The sequence below is a fragment of the Melanerpes formicivorus genome, unplaced genomic scaffold, assembly GCF_026170545.1.
Source record: "Melanerpes formicivorus ecotype bairdi unplaced genomic scaffold, bMelFor1.0.p_v2 SCAF_43, whole genome shotgun sequence".
NCBI lineage: Eukaryota > Metazoa > Chordata > Aves > Piciformes > Picidae > Melanerpes > Melanerpes formicivorus.
In genome coordinates, this window is record NW_027142395.1 from 4,601,960 (window position 1) to 4,625,931 (window position 23,972).

At 39.4% G+C, this 23,972-nt stretch overlaps 1 protein-coding gene across 6 annotated transcripts in view; it reads right to left on the reverse strand.

The window, feature by feature from the left end:
* Nucleotides 1-3,856: 3,856 nt before the first annotated feature.
* SRBD1 (S1 RNA binding domain 1) overlaps nt 3,857-23,972 on the reverse strand; it is a 157,397-nt gene continuing 137,281 nt past the window's right edge. For all 6 annotated transcript variants that reach the window (XM_068158879.1, XM_068158877.1, XM_068158883.1 and 3 more), the window contains 2 exons: nt 11,007-11,191; nt 3,857-4,868 (listed from right to left, as the gene is read on the reverse strand). In XM_068158879.1, coding sequence (XP_068014980.1) covers nt 4,579-4,868; nt 11,007-11,191 — 475 coding nt within the window. In that variant the 3' untranslated portion in view covers nt 3,857-4,578. The remainder of the gene's footprint in view (nt 4,869-11,006; nt 11,192-23,972) is intronic.

Sequence of the window (23,972 nt, forward strand, 5' to 3'; positions counted from 1 at the left end):
TCTCTTTGTCATGGTGTTTGTGGTTTTCTGTAAAACTTTGTTTTTCCATTTAAACTTTCCACCATTTTTTGCAATCCGTTTTGTCTTTCTTTTGCCTGTGGTGTGAGAATTGGTCTCCCAACCCATGACACTGTGACATCCATTTAGAGGCTCAACTAGAAAACAGGCAACCAAAGTTACCTGCTTTGAGAAACACATGTATAACACTTGTGAGCTTTATCAAGTACAGATTCACAAGGATTCCTCAAGATGAAACACTTAGAAACACAGATTCTACATGCCTGTGAGGAGGATGAAGAACAGTTGGGACCAGTAACCCAAAGTGCTCTCAAACTTCTAGACAGTCTCTAATGAGGAGCAGCGGGATTACTGATTTGTGCAGGTTACTGATTTGCCTAGGTTTTGTGTATGTTCAGAAACACATCAGCTCCCTCACAGTTCTTTAGGAAACCTTGAACAAGAGGGGTGACATAGAGTAACATGCATAGGTGTAACCAACTGCTTCCCTCTGCTTTCTCACAGAACTGCTTAGTCTTGAAGTTGGATGCCCTTTAAGCACAGGCAGGTAGCTACATAAATTAACCCCAGGAACGCTAAAAAAGCAAAGGTGCTATTCAGGATGAACTACAAACTCAGTACTCACTTCAGACTGGGTGAGGCTCCTTATATAAAGCTCTGAAATCAAGCAAATATGATTCATGTTTGGTTTGTAGCTTCCAGGCATGGAGTTTTAAGTGTATTTGTTGTTAAATAAATACAGACACCAAGTTCAAGACTAAAAGTCCCACAAAGCTGTTAGATTATTTGTTCTCCTGAATTATGCATTACCTTTGCTTGGAATGCAACTTTTCCAAGGCAAGCACCTTACAAAGTCCCAAATTCCAGCATGTCTACATGCCATATGGACAAGCTTCTCCAACCGTCTGCTCCTCATGGAAATTCTATTTGTTTTCCTATTGATTTTATTATGTTTAACAGCATACTAAATCATTCCTGAGGTTGACAAGTTTCTGGAAAATTGATATAGGCTGTCTAAAACTGCCTGAGGCTGGAATAAACCCAAAACAAATGGCTTCTTTTAAACTCTTGATTTGCATTACTACAGCCAGGCGTACAAGTGCCATCTTGTTTGGTAGATTTCTTCTCCTTTGTGCAACATCTAAAGCACAGGAAATCTTTAGAAGCTCTTATGGGTCTGCACACTGGAGGAAGTTAATTGCAAAATACCAGACTATTTGAGTGAGGGTGGAACTGAAAAAGCAGATTGTCAGCTAAAATCAATGGGCTGGATTCTTCTGTGGAGAGATGGAATGGTGAGTAGATGCCTTGGAATCTACAGCTTAAGGCAAATTTAAAATTTGTAGTTGAGACTTTAAGACTCATATATAATTTTTCCCCTGAGAAATTGAACTTAGAGGTATTTAAGTACCATCAGGATGAAGCAGGCTGTTTTTTTTTTGTTGGTGCTTGCTTTTGTGTGTGGGTTGGGTTGCTTTGTTTTTAAATCTTGGAGGCATCAACAGTCAGCACTATACAGCAGATTGGACTGCATCATGAAGAACTTCTCAAACGGAGGGAAAAACACCCTGCCAGTAACTTTCTCTTCACTCACAAACTAAAAGGAGAGATGAATTACAGAAAACAGCCTTGATGTGTTGATGTCAAAAATCTGAAAAACTGATTCAGGAATAATTTTAAGATCTCCAGATAAAGACATGACAAAAACTGAGGACTTATGAACACATACTTATTCTTGTTAGACTCTCTGGGCTACCATAACAGCTAGGCTGTGGCAAAGAAGTATTTTCATGGGAAGTAGTTAAGATACTGAATTAGCTGACAAATTATAAGATTACATTTGTAGAGCTGCAGACATTTAAGACATTGATAGTTACGAGCTTCCTGTTTTGGTGTGCAGAAAAAAATTGAAAGAGATTGAGACGACATGTTCCAATAGTCTCCATGATGACATAGAATACGTTATTGAGTTCCACTAAGGAGAAACCAAACTAGCTTATGGGTACCTGAGTTGATTTGTAGGTTGGCCCTTGGAGTTAGCAAGAAACCTCCTGTGAGTTAACAGTGATAAAAACGGTGTTGAGATGTTAGACAGTTTTATGATCATCCAAGAGACACAAAAATGCAGAAGATGCTACAGTCCTCATGACAGCAAAGATTAGAAAGAGGCGCTTCAGTAACAAACAAAATAGTATAAAAAGAGCCATTGAAGGCATTGAAATGAACTTATGATGTTTATCTCCTTCTTAGAGGAGGCCAAGCAAAATCAGTTAATTTGCTAAGTGCTTAGATACTGTAGAGATCACATACATAGCTCAGCAGAATTTAGATAATTCTATAGAGATAGCAGAAAATACTGCAGCATTATCAGTGAATGCATCACTTGTAGAAGAATCTCCAAAGTACTCTCTAAAGCTGTCTCTTAATTCTGAAAATCAAAGCACAAAGTTGAGAAACTCAATGATGCCAGCCTTTTCCTAACTAATATATGGTCCCTGTGCCAACAGCCATTTGGACATCTGTAGTCAAAAATCTTGTCAAAGATGTTTGACACTCACTATAGATGTTGCCTGTGTTTCACCCATTACAAACAGTTTACTGCCAGCTCACAGGTGAGTTTGATGACTTCAAAGAACAGACATCCAACATAACAAAAATTCCCTGAAAAATGTACATGGCACATTGTGATAGCCCAATCTTCTATCACCTCAAACAAGGCGTGAGACACTACTTGGTCTGAACAAACAGGGTGGTGGTTTTGATGGCCTCAATAGCTCTGACGGAGAACTTCCGGCTTAAAAATGAAAAGAGAATTCCTGCAGAGCTGGGAATTCCCACTTTAAAACCATGTGTAACAGTGCCACGTGACAGACATTGCACCACAGGAGCCTGATGCAAAGCTCTCTGTGATTTGGAGAGACAGCACCCTTTCCCTGCCAAAAGGGTATAAATGGACCACAACTTCTGGGCTCCATGTGTTGCATCTACCCCAGAAGACCCATCTGAAATGTGCACCTGTCACCAAAGGACTTGGACTCTGTATCCAAGGAGTGGTGATAGCTCCCCTTTTCTCTTACTTCTTCACTCACTCTCTTTTTCCCCCCCTCCTGTTTTTTCTCTTGTTCTCACTCTGCTCCAGTCCATTACTGAGAGTTGTCATTGACTCTAACAAACCCAACTCATCAGCCATTTGTAGTCAGTTCCCATTAATTTACTCCAAGGGAATTTTTGAATCGTAGCACAATCTCCCCCATTGTCCAGGGTTGCTGGCTCAGGATACTAAGCAGTGACACTGCTGTTGCTGGAGGCTCTTCTGCCACTATACCATTGCCCATCCTTTGAAAACGTGGCCAAATTGGTAAACCTTTTGAAACACCAAATCAAAAAGTCTCTAGGTGGAAGAAATAAATCTCATGTGCTAGGCAATCTCGGCAGGCAACAGATGAGCATACTTAGTAAAACAGAAGTATAGAAAAGCTTTGCAATTATTTACAATTAGTAAAAAGGTATTATGGAGAATCACATCTTCACAAGCATAGAGAGTAAAGACAAGTGTTGAAAAATTGTTCTCCATTTAAAACAGACAGAAAAATACATTGTATAAAAGATAGTAAAAAAAAGTATTAATGTCAATTAAAGGAGTCCAAATCAGATTTTAACCATTTTAAGTCAGGAACAACATCAGGCCATAGGCTGTATTCTGTTATTAAAGCCCAGGAAAGTGTAAAAGCATTCAGGTCAGCCATGTGCATTCTCACAAGCTGCATTCTTAAGATGAAATGTTACTGAAAGAGAGAACAAGGACTGTTAAATCACTTCTAGAACCAGTACACTGAGAAAAGATGTCCAGGAATGTTTTTATTTTGCACAATGACAGAACTACATAAATGTCTTTTGACCCCTTTGAGCAAAGTTCCACAAACTCCCGAAGCACATACAAGCGTGTTAACAGCTGAACAAGCATTAATAAGACCTGTAAGCAGACCTCCTAACAATGTTGATCAAATAAATTAAAGCCAACTATTTCTCAATCATCATTAGCAGATGCTTTTTTCTGGGGGGGAGGTCTACTTTTGAAGCACAGTTGTCACTGATTAAATAAAGATTACTTTTTTTCCTACAACTACATACCCTCTTCTAAGACTCTACTAGAGGAACAGGCAAACTCAACAGCTTTTGGAAGGGAGCAGCAGCAGTGTCTGCCTGTGCAGTACTCACTAAAGATTGGGACAGCAAATCTTGCACAGACAGTACAGACAAAAGACCTATCTGACAATACACTGGAATTTCCTTTGCCCTGCAGACAAAATAACAAGGTTACTTGGAGGTAATCCAATAAACTGCTCCAACAATTATTAACAGAAAGGATTCAAGAAACGGGGAAAAAGTGTTAGACTTCTTTTCCTTAAAGAAATAAAATTTAAAACAACACAAAAAGAAACAAGGTTGAACATTTCAAAATTTGTTCATTTTGAAGACTCTCATTAAATGCCTGAGTCTCCATAATGCTGCTGACCTTACTTCACCTTTAAAATGCTGGCTCAAACATAAAAACGACTCTCATAAAACACGAATAAGATCCAACGTTATCCTTAATCGAGCAATATCAATATTAAGCACTTTAACTTCCACTCTTTCTCCAGGACCTAATCCCAGGCTTCTTCTCTTCTTCACTTTAGAAAGTTTTGCTTCTGTTATGTTTCGCACTGGAATCAAACCTGCTTTTCCCACACCAATATCAACAAAAACTCCAAATGGTGTTGCATTTTCAACTTTTCCAGTCAGAACAGTGCCCACACTCAAGTCTTCAAAGCAGACTATGCTTCTCTTGAAGTCAGGTTTATCAAAATCTGTTATGAGAAACAAGAAACAAAACTAAGACACCGGAGAAAAAAGCTTGCATTGCTTTCTAAGTGTTATTTCCCTCTGATTGTTTCCTATTAAGAAGTCATCCCAAGGTAGCTCTGAGGTCACAAATACAGCTTCATTATGTTTTTACATGAAGATCCACCTGCAATAAACAACTGATTTGTTTTATTAATCACTTTAAAAGACTGTAATTAACAGAGTCATAAGCATACCCTGTTTCATACTCCATGAAACTATCACAAGAGAATCAGAAGTGTGTAGTACAGTAGCCAGTGACTGAATGATCCCTTACAATTTCTTGGTACTAGGGAGGAAAGATCTGAGATGACTCTTACTAGATCTACATAAATTAGATGTAAAATTCTATTCCTATTCAAATTTCTATACAGGAAGATGAATACTCAGTCTCAACACATACTATAGAGAAAAGTCAGCAATGCACTGTTTTTAGGCTTGCTGTCAATCTGCACCATGACATCAAACAATCAACTGCTTCTCCACACCATCGACCTGAAAATCACACATGCATGAGTACAAGCAGGTAATATGCCAACATACTGAAGTTCACAATTTTACATTCATGGGCACGGATAGATCTTTCACTCTCTTGCTACTTGCTTACCACTTTCTGCTCCTGCAGGAAACCCTTCTTAGTTATCTCAACAACTTTCATGCTGTTGGTTTGGGTTGTGAGAGATCTTAAAGATCATCTAGTTCCAACTTTGCTGCCATGGGTAGGGACACCTTCCACAAGACCAGGCTGCTTAGGGCCTCATCCAGCCTAGCCTTGAACATCTCTAAGGTAGGAGCACCCACAAGCGCCTGTTGCAGTGTCTCACCATCCTCACTGTAAACTTTCCTTGCAATCTTTTCCTACTGTGCGTTTACCTTTTCCAAGATACAACAGGGCTGAGATTTTCTGCAGAGATCATCACCAAACCACAATCACAACCATTTCCCTATCGTAGAATGGGTTGGAAGGGACCTCTAGACATCATCTAGTCCAACTGCCCTGCCAAAGCACAATCACCTAGGGCAAGTCACACAGGAGCACATCCAGGTGGATTTTGAACGTCTCCAGAGAGTGAGACTCCATAGCCGCTCTGGAAAGATTGGTCTAGGGCTCTGTAACCCTCACACTAAGGAATTTTCTCATGTTGAGGTGGAACTTCTTGTGTTCCTGCTTCTACCCATTGTTCCTTGTTGCATTACTGGGCACCACCTTCACACTGACACCCACACCTCAGATATTTATAGACATTGATAAGATCCCCTCTCAGGCTTCTCAAGACTAAACAGCTCCAGTTCTTTCAGTCTTTCTTCATAGAAGAGATCACAGTATCATAGTATCATTCAGGGTTGGAAGGGACCACTAGAATCATCTAGTTCCAACCCCCCTGCCATGGGCAGGGACACCCCACACTAGAGCAGGCTGGCCAGAGCCTCATCCAGCCTGGGCTTAAACACCTCCAGGGACGGGGCCTCGACCACCTCCCTGGACAACCCATTCCAGGGCTTCACCACTCTCATGGTGAAGAACCTCCTCCTCACATCTAGCCTGAATCTCCCCACCTCCAGCTTCATTCCATTCCCCCTAGTCCTATCATTACCTGAGATCCTGAGAAGTCCTTCCCCAGCCTTCCTGTAGGCCCCCTTCAGATACTAGAAGGCCACAATTAGGTCACCTCGGAGCCTTCTCTTCTCCAGACTGAACAGCCCCAACTCCTTCAGTCTGTCCTCATAGGAGAGGTTGTTCAAGTCCCTTCAACATCCTTGTAGCTTTCTGTTGGAGTCTCTCCAGCAGATCCCTGTCTCTCTATATTCACCTTTGAGAAATAAAATATAGCCTGAACTACATGGTTGGCTTCTGTGAGAAGCTGCTAGAAGTTTCCCTAATGTCTAATAGAGCTGATGCCAGCCAGCTCTAAGACAGACTTATTGCTGGCCAACTCTGAGTTTGTGAAGAACTGTCCTCTGTGGGAGAGGCCCCACACTGAAGCAGGGGAAAAGTGTGAGAAGGTCTCTGCTGAGGAGGAACAAGTGGCAGAAACAACATGTGATGAACTGATGGCAACCCCCATCCTCCACTCCCAATAACCCTCTGTGGCTGAGGGGGAGAAGGTAGAGAAAAATTAGGAGTAAAGTTAAGCCCAGGAAAAAGGGAGTAGAGTGGGAAAGGTGGTTTTAAGATTTTGAGTTTACTTCCTTATTATTCTACTCTGACTTGATCCCCAGGTTTCACCCATGGTGATGGTGTTGAATCCCTATTGGACCCTAACCCTAACCTTGTCCTTATTGTGAAATATGAGCCTTTCATATATTTTCTTTCCCTTGTCCCACTGAGGATAGGGGGCAGTGGAGTGGGTTAGTGGGCATCTGGTATCCAGCTATGGTTAACCCACTACAGCTTGGCAAACTCCAACTGAATACATAAGCTGGCAAATGCAGCAACAGACTTTGAATGACAGCACGTTTTCCACTGACACAATGTAGCTAATTGCTCCAGTCCAAAATGGTTAATCCTTTTGTAACCCTATACTGTGCAGTGACATTTCAAAGAAAAACGCGCCCAAACATTCATGGCAATGAGCACACGAACATTCAAAAGAATGATGGGAACGTTTTAAATGGTTGAAAACCTATTTCTGCCCCCCATCCTATCAGATTCATTACAGTTCACAGAATGGTTTGGGTTGGAAGAGATCTTGAAGATCACCTAGTTCTAACCCCTCTGCCATGGGCAGGGATGCCTCCAAGACTAGGTCATTCAAGGCCCCATCCAACCAAGCTTTGAACACTTCAAGGGTTGGAGCCTCCACAACTTCTCTGGGCAACCCGGTCCAGTGCCTCACCACCCTAATAGGGAAGACAGTTTGAAGATGTTATCCCTTGTCCTGTCACTATATGCCTTTGTAAAAAGTCCACCTCCAGCTGTCCTATGAGCCCCCTTCAAATAATGGAAGATGATTATAACGTCTCTCTGAAGCCTTCTCTTCTCCAGGCTGAACAATACCAATTCTCTCAGCTTGTCTTCACTGGAGAGGCTCGGTGACCCTTGTCTAGACCTGCCCTAACAGTAACATGTCCCTGTGTTAGGGACTCCAGAGCTGGATCAGATATTCCAAGTGGGGTCTCATAAGAGCAGAGCAGAGGGAAACAGTCACTTCTCTTGACCAGCTAGCCACTTTTCTTGTGATGTAGCTCAGGATTGGTTTGCCTTTCTGGGCTGCAAGCACACATTGACAGGTCATGCTGAGCTTCTCGTCAAACAGCATTTCCATGTTTTCCACCTCAGGACTACTACCCATTCTCTGCCCAGCCTGTATTTATGCTTGAGATTGCCCTGATCCAGGTGCAGGACCTTGTACTTGTCTGTTGTTGTCTTCAGGAATTTGGCACTGGCCACCTCTCAAACCATGCGAAGTCCCGCTGGATAGCACCCACTTCCCTCCAGCATGTTGACTGCACCACACAGCTTGGTGTTGTCAACAAACTTGCTAAAGGTGGATCCAATGCCAATGTCCATGTTGCTGACAGCTACCTGATTAGCTGTTAAACTTTAATGTTAAAAGGACAATTTCTTGCAAGAATAACTTGCAAGAATTTGGCTAGAAGAAGATTTTTAAAATAAGGTGACAAAAACATTTTATTCTTTTTGTTCCCCAAATACTTCTTCCCATTTTCTTTTGTAACAAAATCCTTCAGGAAACATAAGAAACATAGAATTTCAGTTAAATTTAAGGAAAGCTACTCTTTTCCTGCCATTCCCTACTGTCACACAAAAAGGGAACTGAATTTTAAACGAAGATTGTTTTCTGAGTCCAGGTAGAGTACAAACCATTCAATCTGCCTGAGCCAGGTTACATGTGATGCATTTCCTCACTGACAGCTACTAGCAGGGTAACAAAGACAACTAATTACACCTGTACAAGGTTACTAGGCTGTCTACTCTACTCCAGTCAAAGTCTGTCTACAGTAATACCGAAGGTACTGTATCAGCAGAATATGAGTATTTCCATTTAAGAGTTTCTTTCAATCTTCATATGTTAATAGTCTATCCAACTGCAACTTTGATGTGAAACCACCAGAATAAATGGAGACAAAGCAAATACACATTTTCCTGATCACAAACAGGAAATGTTCATAAAATCTGCAAGGAAAGTACTAATGAGCTCAAAGGAAGGCAAAAGAAATGACGTTAGGTTTTTTTTTCAGCTTGTTCATTATTTGTTTTTACAAGCCTGCATCTTTGCTGCCTATCTCTTTTTCTGTAGTAAGAGAATTCAGCTTCAAGTTTCATTGAACAGCATCTCCAGATGCCTACTTCATTGCTTTCCTCATCTTTCTTCCCATCCACCTCATAATGCTCAGCAGTGCTGCAAATTTTTAACCAAGGCAGGTCATGAGCCACGTGCTCCAATTACACTTATCTCCAGGAAATTGTGCAACAGAAGAACAGAACTACACACATTGCTGTATTACTGCTCCACAGACCTTTATTACTACTGTTTCAGCTTGGTCTCAGTATTCCCCTCAGTGATGGAGGGTCGACACAGATTTAATCAGTAGAGAATCAACATATTGAAGCTATTTCATTTGTTAACAGCCATACAACTCCCTTTCTTACAGCTGAAAATTGTGGTGAAGGCACATTATGCCCCAATACTGAATCTTGTTCCAGCATGTGGACAAGTTCCCCCTCCTCCAGGAGGAAGACAAAAGCCAAGGCATTAGCCAGGCCAGCATGCACCCAGCACATGCAGCGCTCATGCTGACACCAAGTATTGGCATAATTCTAGCTTCACGCTTTCTATAGGCTGAAGCCAGTTGTTCATGAGAGTGCCCATTGGTCAAGCCCAGCCTCGAGGAATCTATAAGTATCACCCCAGTTGGTAAACAAGTTGCCCCCTCATTCACTTTGTGCTTGCTCGAGAGAGTAACAGAGGGAGGACCTTCGCCGCACCTGAGCCCAGCGTTGCTACAGCCAGTCGTACTGACCGGGAGAGCCCACCGTGCCACCGGAGGACTGGACCGACCCCCGAGGGTAAGATCTGCCCAGTTGCTGGGGAGAAGGGACTTGATCGATACCGAGTCCACGTATGCTTAGCCCCGCCGTAGCGGGAGAGGAGCCGCCACGTGTGCCGCTCTGAGCCCTGTGAATCTCAGGGAAGACTAAGGCATTGTTCGTGCCTATACTGCACCAAACCCAGGACCACTCCGAGAGTCCTGCTGCTCCTTTAACCTCAGTAAATGAGCATGCGCTGCCTAACGCAGCCACATTCTCTCCCCGAGGCTGTTTGCATCAGCCCCGAGAATTGCCGTGGTTGGGCCGACCCCGCAGCTTTGCCTGCTGCTGCGTCGTCCGAGCCCACCTACCGGCCACCGTCGTCCCGCCCTGCTGTGCGAGCCGACTTTGAGGGCCGATCCCACGGGCTGACCCTGACCAGGACCAATCCCTGTTGTCTGGAGGGAATCGAATGTCTTCCACGTGTTTTCCATCCACTAGCACTCAGTTCAAAGTATCCGCGTCTAGCAGAGTAAGCGCTGATGCATAGAAAGATTATAATATTGCTGTGTATAGCCAGAAGCCACCCGTGTCCCACCTAGTGGCCAAGCGGCAGAACTACACCCTTCATTATGTAAATACAGAAAGGGTCTATAGATAGTTCAATTAAGTTCTAATCATAACATTAAGACTTCGTTATGTAAATACAGAAAGGGTCTATAGATTTTTCAATTAAGTTCTAATCATAACATTAAGCCACATGTGGAATCTATTTCACGAACGTGCACTAGAACATGTATATAAGTTGGTGATTCATCGGTTATTAATAGTTTTATAATTAATAAAAATTATATTTTCATAATTCATATTTCATATTAATAAATTTAATAACCTCTTCACCACAAAAATGCCATGACTTAAGACAGGATTCATACTCTTTATTTACCTACTGAGCTGGAAAAGAAACATCTGACTATGATATAGCCTCTATTTTGCCAAAGTAAGGAAATGGAGCTACACATTCATGAACATTAGAAGAAGAAAACATGCTCTTTTAAAACTGATATGTAAAAACAATCAAATTGAGACGACAACCTTCAAAACAAACATTTACCTGTTCGGATGTCAAAGCCTTCAGGTTGTGTCAGACCATCGATGATAAGCTGCAGTGTGTGCACTGTTGTATTCAGTCTTTTGGCTGTGTCTTCTAGTCCTTCCTTTTGAATTATTGCATTCACTTTTTGCTGCATGTCTGCTTTTCCTACACAATTTGTGTTTCCTCCAATGAGAGATAAAAAGCTGGGAAGTTGAAACAAAGATACAGAAAGAGATCTGTAACAACTTTTAGTGGGAACAAAACCCTTGCTATATTTAGGGGGATTAATAACTTTTGCATTGGTGTGTGAACAAAGCTTAGAATGTAAAATATGAACAATCAACAGCTTCCCAAGTGCATATCTTCTCAACTCATCACTAATCAGAGACACAGAAGGAAACTGAGAGTCTGTCTGTACACAAGTGCCTCCCAAAAGAAATTAGAAAACTAGAAGCAAAATTTTAAAATGTAATTCAGTTCTCAGAACAGTGATTTCCCCTCACACTAAAACAAAATCTCATTATGACTTAAAGAAGTCAGAATACAGAATTAACCAGGTTGGAAAAGACCTTTGAGATCATCAAATCTAACCTATCACCCAACAGGATCTAATCAACTAAACCATGGCACCAAGTACCTCATCCAGTCTCTTCTTAAACACCTCCAGTAATGGTGACTCTACCACCTCCCTGGGCAGCACATCCTAATGGCCAATCTCTCTCTCTGGGAAGAATTTCAGTCTAACATCCAGCCTAAACCTCCCCTGGCACAGCTTGAGACTGTGTCATCTTGTTCTGGGGCTGGGTGCCTGGGAGAAGAGACCAACCCCATCCTGGCTACAACCTCCCTTCAGTGAGTTGTAGACAGCAAGAAGGTCTCCCCTGAGCCTCCTCTTCTCCAGGCTAAGCAACCCCAGCTCTCTCATCCTCTCCTCACAGCGCTGTGCTCCAGACACCTCCCCAGCCTCATTGCCCTTCTCTGGACACCTTCCAGCATCTCAACATCTTTCCTAAACTTTTCCCATGAAAGCTCTCTAGGAATCAGTGAGTTCCATAATAGTGTCATCTTTATTGCTACTCTCATTCAAATGAAAATTAATGGCAATTTAATGAATATTTAAAATATTAAATTAATATGAAGAATCTTTAACCAGACTTAAGAGAAGCTTCACATAAGATACTTGCCTATGAAGCTCATGATTAAGAACAATTAGTTTTTCAGAAACTAGGAAATTACCAAGTCAAAACAGCTACCCAACACAAATACTCTTATCCTTCCACATTGTCATATACATCCACTTACTGCAGACTGAGACAAATTGGGACTGGCATCTAAAAAGGCTGACAAGAAATACTTTAAAAAATGTGTCTTGATCTCTGATGCCTTTTTTTTAAACAGAAGAAAAATCCCCAAACTCATTTGCTGAGGATTTTGGTTTCAGTGCCTACGCTGAGAAGCACAGAGAACAGATGAGGAAAAAAAATGACAAGCAGACCCTACTCCTTGTGATCAGTAGTGGTGCCTCAAATTATCACTGAGTAGATGTCCTTATTTTACTAAATGCAAAACAAATCTTTAATGGATATAAACCAATGAAAATGAGGATGCAGCACATAAAAGCTGAGCCACACTGAACTAAATAAATCAGTTTCTCCTCCTCCCAGCAGACACGTCATTTATCTGTCCTGATGCCTTGCTCTGCATGCCATCATGAATGAATCTCTTCTAGCTTGCTTTACCGTGACCCTTACCGTTGGAAGGGGTACATAGTTTTTTGCATATTCACCACCACAGAAGACATGTCGAATTACTGACCTGTCCTCTAGAGTCTGAATAAATGTTCCTTCCAAATTCCTAAGAGATCTCTCCTTCCTGTCCTTATCCTACTTCACAACAGGTGTAAACTACAAGCCACAAAAGAAGTGCTGACCAGCAGTTTCATGTCCTGCACTTGGGAGTGGTGTGACATTCCAGTTCCATAAGAAAGCAAAAGCCCCTGGTACTCAATCTCTTTTCCTCCCTCAAAAATACACGCTGTGCTTTTATCAAAACCTGAGGCTAATGTTTCTTTTGGCAAGAGACACAGTAGGGAGGGTTCTTTTTTTGTTTCATTGTTTTCCTTATTTTTTTTAACCTGAGGAACCCAACTAACATTATTTCAGGTGGCAAGTGGTAAAAAGGTATATGCACCGAAACATGAAATTAAATCTTTTCCAGAAAATATAAATTGAAGTAATGTGATTAAAAGCAATGTCTGGCATTCGGTGAAGTACAAAACTGACCTTTGAGCACTTCAAAATGTCCACTAATTGCACCAAAAGGAGGATATCCACTGAAATTGGCTGTTAGGACTTTCACTTTTTCACTGAATTCAAATGTAAGCATGGTGATTTAAAGGTCCTGTTAGCTCAAACACATATATTTGCACTTAATAGTGATTAACAGAATTTTCACATTTTCTTAATGCATACAGATCTTTCATGTGGCAGTGAACGAAGAAAAAACCTAATAAATATTCAGTGAAAGATATTGTTCTCACTGAATTTTGTTTTGACTGGCTGCATTTCAGCTTCTGGCATGACTTGTTAAAGTGGTTTAAGGTGGTTTGGAAACAAAGTAAATTATCACAATAGATGTAAAATAGTTATAATTTATAACTTATAATTTATACTATTTACAAATATTATAAATAGTAAAATTAATAACATTAAATTAAAATGTTTATCTTCTGTCATTAAATACAAATGTTTATCTTCTGTAAACTAACAACAAAACACTATTACTCCTCAAATATTTCATCAAATAAGAGCCTATATGTGAAAAGTATCAGCCCTTTTATGAAACCATCTTCTGTTGGCCTCCAACGTATTGGCAATGATAATCCTGAAACGGCACATAGGTCGAGGCAAAACGCTCTTCACAGCTCCTGAGGGCTGCTGGCTGCTAACATTGATGGATGGACAATGCCTCACCAGAGCACTAGTGACAGGCAGCAGCTGCTTCAGCTTTGACTGACGTGCCAGATGTAAAACGACAAACCCAACTAGCCTCATGACTCAACCTTCTAAATAATGTATGCTTTACTGCCTGCCCTTACAACCAAGTTTGCTGACATTCACATACTTGGCTTTAGTTCTCTTCAAATGGAAATTCAGCTCGAGTGCCTCCAAGTAATATTTTATCATCTTTCTGATCAAATAGAAGGGCATTCACTTTGAAAATTGATAACAAGTTGGCTTTGCTGCTGTTCTGTGCAATCACATGAAAAATACCCACCAATGTATAACCCCTGCCTCCTGCTATGTACAGAACTGTGTGGATAATGCAATCAGAGCACACGGTGCTTATGTGTATGCTGCTGCAAAGAAAAACAGTCTGAAACACTATACAGCCCAGGTCCCTGAGCCCTCAACTACCATTCGTGAACATTATTTTGATCCTTGCTCTTTCCTCTGCCTCCCCTGTTGCCCAGAAGTCCAAATGGAAGCATTTACCTGATACAGGGAATGGTGGCAGGTTTGGGCCTTATATTATCATTTTCCGTTGTTTAAACAACTATTTATTCTGAGCAGTAACCATGTTAAATTTTAGCCTCACCTGAAGATGAAGCTGAAACCCATGCCAAGATTGTTTGACCTTGGCAGAACTACTAACATTCTAAAATTCAGGCATTTGGTTAAGAGTATTTCAGAATTACAAAGTATATTGTTGTGATGGTTTTAGGCTATGCCTTTAAAATTTAGTTACAGGCTTTGAGCAGAAAAGTAGAAAAATATAAATAAATCACTATTGGGTGTAAAAAGGAAAACTGAAGATTAAACAAATTCATTGGATAAATATCTAGAATAAGATGGGCTGTACTATAACAATTCTTTCTCTTCTCTTCTCATCTTGGCTGTTTTGCTTCACTCAGGAGACACAGTCTGCATGCTTTGGCTGGCCTTGGCTAAGTCTAACCCACTGCTTTTTCTCTCCACTCCTCTTTCTTTCTTGGAACAGGGGGGTAGAGGGTAGGGGCAGTGGAATGGCTTCCCTGGTCTCTGACCAGGGGAATTTTTGTGCTGTTTGCTAATTGTAAATATCTGCATAATATTGTAACTCCTGTATATTTTGTACCTCTTCATTGCATTACATCATAGAGTGTAGTTTTTGCTTGTAAATACAGCTTCATTTGCTTCTAACAAAGTTGGTCTGGCAAAGTTAATGCTGGGGGGAAACTTCAACCCACCACAACTGTAGACAGAACAGCGCACTGTAATGAAGTCCAGCATGCACATACACAAAAAAAGAAATAAAATTTAAGAGAAACAATCTATTTCTATTTTGGAAATTCTCACCTTTTTAAGTTAGGTATGGGTTCAACCTGTATATTAAAAGATTTCCAAATAAAAGCAATTTTATAGTGATTACAGATGCAGTTTTTAAAAGTACTGCTAAATCTCGTTATATATTTAATGTGATCATTTTCACTCAAATAAACATAGCCTGGGAGCACTTAGAATAATAAAAAAAAAATATTACTATAAAGCACAAATCTCAGACTGCATCATGGTGCCTTATATCGATAATTTCTATTTTTAAATGCCATTGCTAAGAACAATGCTAAGGGTTTCCTGATTAAAAAAAGCAAACCAACAGCTTCCTTTGAGAGTAACTTCAAGGTCAGAAAAAAACAGATATAGCTGGTAAAAAGACTGGAATGTGGCTACTGGAGGTGGGCAGTTTCCCTTAGTTTTAATCTTCACAATGTTAAATTATTTCAGTGCGGTCTTTGAACTATCTCACACAATTTGTAATTGGCAGTTCCAGTTGCACAACGTAAGAACATGGAACAAGCAGCACAATGAAAACTCTTCAAGCATTTTCCCAGCTACATTTGTAAACTAATTAACATATTACAGTAGTTCAAGTGCTGCGTTTATCTACAAAAAGATAAAACCTACGGAGCAGGTAGCAGAAATGGAAGTGGGAGAGATGAGGTGTTTTTTCTGAAGTCAGGTCATTCTTGTGACATACACTACTCTTATCTCCTTAAATTTTGAGCGAGCGAACGGCAAACTTTCTGTTCCAGGCACATAAATGAAGATAAACCTGCCAGAGTCTTAGCAGAGTCAGAAGTGAGTGAAATTTAGCTGGATTAGAGACGCTGAGTTTTACGGTTTGGAGATTTAGAGGATACTAGGAAAACTCTACAACCATCTTAGTTTTAAAAGCAGTCTTCTGGTCTTACAGGACCTGGCAGCAAATGGTCATGGCTAAATCACTGATGTTTTTATTTAATACATAATTTCATCCATCTTACCCAGATAAAGAAAGAAAAGTAGCATAAATGTAACAAATAAGCACATCATGTTCACTTAACATACACATCTGCACAAAATTATAGCATAGTCCTTGAAATGCTTAAAAGATAATGAAAATCTCAATGGAATGCAAATAGCAGTCAGAAAAGAGTAAAAAATATAACCAAGAGAAGACTTCAGTAAATTTTAAAGAAGTTATTTTAAAAGCCCAAAAAAAGCTTCATGTAATATGCAGGAGTTTTAAAGCTTTGCAAGGGTCTTAGTCACAGTCATTTCTGTTTTATGTAATCATTTCCAGCAACACAATTTAAAAGCTGGGAGCACTGGATTCATTACATTAAAGCAACAGGATATGCCATTACATCTTGTCACAGTGCACACATGAATTAATGGTAATGCAACATAATCACACTGAAAACAAAACAACTTTGCATTAGCATGCACTTTGTTAGGCACAATCTACATTCATGACAGTAGCAAACAAATTATGTAGATGCTTATGTTTTAGTCATGTTTAGTAATGCAAGAGCATTATTTGCATGATGCAGATGTTGACTGTGCTCGTCTCACTAGTGACATGGATCCTAAATTTTCGACCACTGGTGCAGAGTATGTATCAAACACTATTTGTACATTACTCTCTGCAATTAGGTGCTGGATGCAGGAAGTTAAAGCTTCAAATATATTTAAAACTACTTACAAGGTTTGGCTAGACAAGGGTATTTAACAAATAAGTTTTTCCTCAAATGCCTAAGTTGTTCATATTATAGATTGTCTGATTGCATGCAGAAAGCCACTCTGTTTATGGTATTTTGAACATGTAAATCTGAGAAACAAGTTTCTAAATGAGAGAAGAAATGGAGACAGTTACACTGCAACATAGACACTTTGCTACTATACTATTACACATGCTGCTGTGAGCTGCTTTCATGACTGCTGATGTATCATGTAACTGAAGAGTAACCTGATAGGAAACAGTGAAATAGTTATCCACTAAGAAAATTAAAGAATTAGTACTACAGGTTAAAGTATACCATTCCATAAAAAAGTTAATTTTATTTTCTTCATAATTTTTTTTAAAATAAAATGCAACCAGAAGGAAGTTGTGCAAGCTTGAAAAAATTCAGTGAATGTAAAAAATACCACCTGATCTATGGGTGCAGCATTTAGAGTGTAACTGGACAATAATTCTTTGTTATTTCCAAGTCCTTCTAGTCATTCTCATTAACTGTATATTTTACATGACGTAAACATTGTAAAATGCCTTCACTGAATGGCATTGGCTGGTAAAAGCCTTTTCTCTTTTTCTATTTCACTGACCAGGTAGCTTTCAAAAATATGTGTGGTGGTTTTAGGCTATGCTTTTTAAATTCAGTTACAGATTTCGAGCAGAAAAGTAGAAAAATATAAATAAATCACTACTGGGTATAAAAAGGAAAACAAAAGATTAGTCTAAACAAATTTGTTGGGTAAATATTTGGAATAAGAGGAGCCGTACCATAACAATTCTTCCTTTCTCTCATCTCTTCTGATCTCGGCTGCTTTTGCTTCGCTCTGGAGAGATAACCTGCTTATCAGCTGGCTTTGGCTAAGTCTAACTTCTCTGCCCCTTTCTCTAGTCCCCTTTGCACAGGGGGGTAATGGGAGTCAGGGAAGGAGAAGCGAGTAGCTTCCCCTGGTCCTTGGCCAGGGGGATCCTTGTGCTGTTTATTAATTGTAAATATCTGTGTAATATTTTAACTCCTGTGTATTTTCTACATCTTAATTGCATTCCATTGTAGAGTGCAAATTTTCCTTGTAAATACAGCTTCATTTGCTTCTGAGTTGGTCTGGCAAAGTTAATGTTGGGGGGGGAAACTTCAACCCACCACAACAATGTTTCTGGTGACATTGTAGTGAATTTAAGGAAAGGCATGCTATCACAGTAAAAACTTCTATCCTTGGTAAACTGTTAACATCTTGATTGCCCTATTAAATACAACACAGCAATGTGTTTTCATTACTCAAACACCATACCAAGTAACTATTCCACCCCTGATTTCTATTCGTTTTAACCATTGCCAACTCAGAAGCAAATCAGTCTGGCAGAGAGCTGGATACACAGCCAAAGGACACGTGTCCATTTGCATAAAGGGCAGAAGAGCAAGACTGACCTGTTCCGGGGGCCTTTCCCTAACCAACAGCTTTCCTTCATCATTTTCTGATGTCAGGACTTGCCTCCAAAGCTAACACATGCAGCTTCTCAGCATAGCAACTGAAATACTATAGATCAGCTGCCACATCCACCCATGTAAAGAGTAGTAGAAACATCAGAGATACCTGAACAATTATCATCTACACTGGAATATAACATATTATTATCAACAACTTATTTGCTGAAATGAGCATCAAATCCAAATGCTTCACTTCGGTGAAGAATAACAATGTGAATGAGCGCTCTGCTCAATCTGAAGTCCATCTGCAGGGAGCAAACAGCATTATCAATACACAGCAGTGAATCTTCACTGCAAGTCACTCAAAATATCTTGAAAACTTCTCTTCAGGCATAACCAACTGCAGTGTGCAGTACAATGCTCTACCAGGAAAGGTCCTAAACCTGGATAATTAGCCAAGGAAGATCCTCTCAACTTGAATTCTTTTACAAATATTGGTAAAATATTTAAGTCAGACTGAAATACAACCTGTCTGCCAGATGTTGCAATCTGAGCAGAAAATACACATTCGAAGTGCCAATCTTTAGCAAAGAGCATTTTAATGAGATTTAAACAAAAATCTGTATATGTTAAAATTCAGTCATAGAAAAACCTATCAGACTGATACAACAAGGAAAAAGCATTGCCATTTTCTTTCCAGCATCTTTTGGTTTACAAGCATAATCTGTTTTCCAAGTTCTTGGGGTTTCCTAAATATTTCCTTGGTTTTGCTAGCAGTACTTTTACAACCTGTACCAAGAAACTGGATATGCTCTACATGTTGCATTAACCGTATGTAGAAGATTCTGCCACTATATACTGGCTTTCACATATAGACTTTTCAGAAACTTAAACCATAGTTCTGCTTTGTAAGAAATTATGCTGTCTACAAAGTTTTATTTATTTATCTAACCTTTAGGAAATTATGATTTATAATATTTATAAGTGTTCATAAGCTTGACTGCTGGACATAAGAAAGCCAAATTTTGATGGTGTGGAAACCATGAACAAAACCATTTTGGTCATCTGCAGAGTATGTTAAATCACCAGTAGGATGTTTTCCAATTATTTTACAGAAATTGTATGGATTTTAAGTTAAGATGTTTAAACGCCATAAAACAATCATACTATCACCATTTGTGCCACTTAGTAAAGATTACATCAGTGTTTCCATTATAAACCCCCTATTTCATCAGGGGTTTCTAATTAAGCCATAAAAATTGGCTCCAGCCTAATGCTTGGCAACCAAAGTCACCACTTGGGAGCAATTCTTTTAACTTTTTCTTTCCTTTTTTTTTTTTTTCCCCCTTTTTAAATGGATTGGCCTTTCAATCTACAAAATAGCTCAGAACAAGAAACTCAGTGGTTTCAAATTCTGGTGAATTTCTATCCCTCAAAAAGATTGTTTTAAAACAAACTGATAATTTTGTATGTCATACATCTATAATATGAATTGCTGCTTTTGAGTCATTTGGATAGAAGCAGTGGATAAAAATCAGCTTATTTATAAAGAAATCCAATTTTCCATTAAAATTTTTAATCTAATGACTTTCTTAAGGTAAGATAGAATTAACCACGTTGGAAAAGACCTTTGAGATCATCAAGTCCAACCTGTCACCCAACACCATCTAATCAAATAAACCATGGCACCAAGTGCCTCATCCAGGCTCTTTTGAAATACTTCTGGTGATGGTGACTTCACCACCTCCCTGGGCAGCGCATTCCAATGGACAATCTCTCTTTCTGGGAAGACCTTTCTCCTCACCTCCAGCTTAAACCTCCCCTGGCACAGCTGGAGACTGTGTCCTCTTGTTCTGGTGCTGGTTGCCTGGGAGAAGAGACCAACCCCCACCCGGCTACAACCTCCCTTCAGGGAGTTGTAGACAGCAAGAAGGTCTCCCCTGAGCCTTCTTTTCTCCAGGCTAAGCAACACCAGCTCCTTCAGCACATGGCTTGTGCTCCAGACCCCTCACCAGCTTTGTTGCCCTTCTCTTGGTGCTAGGCAATGCATGAGGAAGCCTTTATAACTCATTTATGCAGCATTTAATGCCACTGATTTTAATATCTGAGGTAAGAAATACATAATACTGTGTTTTGACATCTTGAATCAAATCTGACTATATTCAGGATACCAGTTCTGACTCAGATTCACTTGTGAGTTTGATGTGATCCCTGACAAAGTTCCAAGTAAACACAGAAAAAGAGGAATAAAGTACTTTGATAACAGTAACAAAGCTCATTTAAAATGGATTTTATTTAAAAAGTATGTAATAAGCAATGATTCTAATCCACTGCCAACAGTCTCAATATTTTCTTATGTACATTAATTTAAATGATATGAATTATCAATTAGGTCTTAAACCTAGTTTATTTTGTTCTAACATGTTACAAAGTCCTTTGGATGATGCTTGATTTCAGTAAGATACCTTGTGTCAACAACATGAAGACAATTTGATCTTCAGGTTCTCAGAATCTTTCTCAAGAACACAGGCTTGGCAAAAGGGAATTATAAAGCCCAGTGCTGTCCACTGCCTATCAAAGTCAGCAAAACTTGTTAAAAGCCCTGATAAGCTTTGGACTGAATCCTCCATGCAGTCTGAATTCCAAGCAGAACTTTTTCTTAGTTCATATTTAGGCAGCAGATTTGTTTGGAAAGCCATTTCCATAAGTTCTGAGAAGCTTGACAGCTCATATGCTCTTTATGAAAAGTCATTAAAAACATAAAATCATTGCTAAATTATAGCATTAGTTGCTTGAGGAGAGAATGTCTGGTTTATATTTAGCCCTTATGTCATCAATGTAAATTTTTAATACTATATTCCTTGGCTTTTGTGCCTTTGCTACAGAGCTCTACTTTCTTTTCTTCAAACGTGTTATTTGCAATGTAAAAACACAGATTTCCCCCTTCCCCACATAATTCTCTGATATCAAACCAGTGTGTGTTAATACAATCTATACCATAAAAGTGGTAATTTTCATATATAATGAGCTTGAGGAAACTCTTTTGATTGCAAGAAAACTACTGCTGAACATAGAGTATACAGGAAGCACAGAAAGCATTTTAAGACTTTTTTCCACTCCACACTATGTGCACAGATACTCGTATATGTAAGAAGTACAAGACCAGAAAAAGCCCAAAGAAATCAGAAAAGACTGATTCAGTTCATTACAGAGACAGTTGCTTCACTTATTAGTTTTCATATTCTCTTAGCAGATAACTAGTGTTTTTACATTTGTTTTGGTATCAACTGACACTCTTTTGCATAACCTAGTCTGTACAGTACAATGCCTACAACCTGTCCTTGGATCTAAGTACTTAATCTGAAAACTCAATCTAGGAAGGCAAAGGGCCCAGTGAGAAATAGAGCGCAGATAATGGCACAGCTGCAGACTTACTTTAAAACAATTGCATTAGCCAAAGAGAAATGACATGATAGATAGCGCTGGTCTACAGCCAGTCATACTTCCGCAATGGCTTGCAGCTCTAAGTCCATGGACTTTGACCATGCACACAGTTTTTGACTCAGCAAGGTACCTTCTGAGCAGTGCTGCCTGTGCACTAAGTAGTGGTCTCCTTTTTGATCCATGTAAAAGCCACAGCCTCTTGGTTCAGATGTAAAACTTGTGCTCAATATGGTCTTAATTTTTTTTTTTTTTAATTCAAACAGTGTTCATCTTGAGTTCCCAGTCAAATTTCAAATCACAACTGTATGACTTGCAATATCTACTAAGATTGTCTTCAGAACGTCAACCATATGTGAACATTTGAGCTACCCTACGCAGTAACAATCCTACTCTCTACTTCAGATGTAAGTGGTAATCTGTGCTGCTCTGCAGACAATGTCACGATTCTGTGTGATGGCAGTGCATGCAGATAAATTCCTTTGGCATGCCATCCTTAACTGGCTACACTTTTCTGCTCTCTGTAGCAATCTTTCCACATGAGCAAAGGCTCATGAAGCTCATGAAGCTGTAACACTGAACATTTTCACTGGTTATTAGTGTAGTAGGGTAGAAAACTACATAGACTTTTACCCGGATCCTGAATACTTCATATTTAAACAAATGAAATATAACATTGCAAAATCAACATTCATTTTTAATAACCTATTTATTTATGTATTTTACATTGATTCACTCTGAATAACTTCCAGTAGGCATGACCAAGTTTCCTCACCCCGTAAGCCACATACCACATGTTAAGATGATTAAGATGCCTGATTTTTTTTCCACAGCTACGCATAGTTTGGAGAACTAGTGAAAAATGCTGATACATAAGAAAAAAGGGCAATAGTTGTTGAAAAGGAGAAAGCAGGTACCTACACACTGGACAAAGAGCATGGACTCTAACAGGCAAACTGCATAGTGGCACTACAGTCAGGCATAAAGAAGAATAAGCTAGGCAGACGGAGGATAGAAACAAAAGCACACTGCAAACTGAGCAGAAGGAAAGCACAGAGGCCTATGCATGGGAAGTCATATAGGCAATTATACGCACCAGAGAGGACAGAGTACACACTGCAGGCTAGGTACCCTAAAAATCCAAAGTTCTGTTCAGACTTTTTTTATGTAAGAAAATTAAGCTTCATGAATTCAGAAACCCAACCTATCTCTCTGAGGCTTAAAGATGGTTTTATTTATAGAACAGGAAGCACAACTCTGTTTCTCCAGGAATAATACTCTCAACAGAGATAAAGCATCTACCTACTGCTGAAATTAGCTCCACCACATTTTAAGGAACAAAAAAAAAAAAAAATCTATTCACCACAAATCACTTAAAAAAATAAATATGTGCTGGTTTATGGTAGAGGCTAATGTTTTCTCAAGAGGACAAGCAGTGTCCAATTTCAACCAGTGCTGCAACAGGAAAGATCACAGTTTATACTAGCATTTACCAGCTGCAGTATACTCTAAACAGATGCACGCACAGGTTCCTAGAGACTGTTTTCTGACCTACACAAAAATTTTCTCTTCTTTTAGCCAAAGGTCATTTAGGAAACCCAGCAAAGTGTTCATGTAATTTGGAACTTTACATGTACAGATAAAAATATATATATATATATTATATATTATACATCTATATATGCAAAATATATACCCATGTATCTTAATTAGAACTTGCAATATCAGAATTGCTCACATATGTCTGTGAACTTGTGTGCATACTCAAATACAAATTCTAGTGGTCAAAATTCACTAAGCAGAAAGTTTGATTGACACATGCTTGTGGTAGTTTTAGGCTATGCCTTTAAAATTTTTCACAGATCTTGAACAGAAAGTAGTAAAATGTAAATAAATCACCATTGAATATAAAAAGGAAAATAAAGATAATTCTAAACAATCCCATTGGAAGAGATAAGGGACTAAAACTTGTTGTCCCAAAACAATTTCTCTTCTCTTCTCTTCTCTTCTCACTTCTTTACTCTGGGAGAGATACTAACTCACTTCTGTTCTGTTCTGGCTGCATTGTTTTGGTTAAGTCCAACATC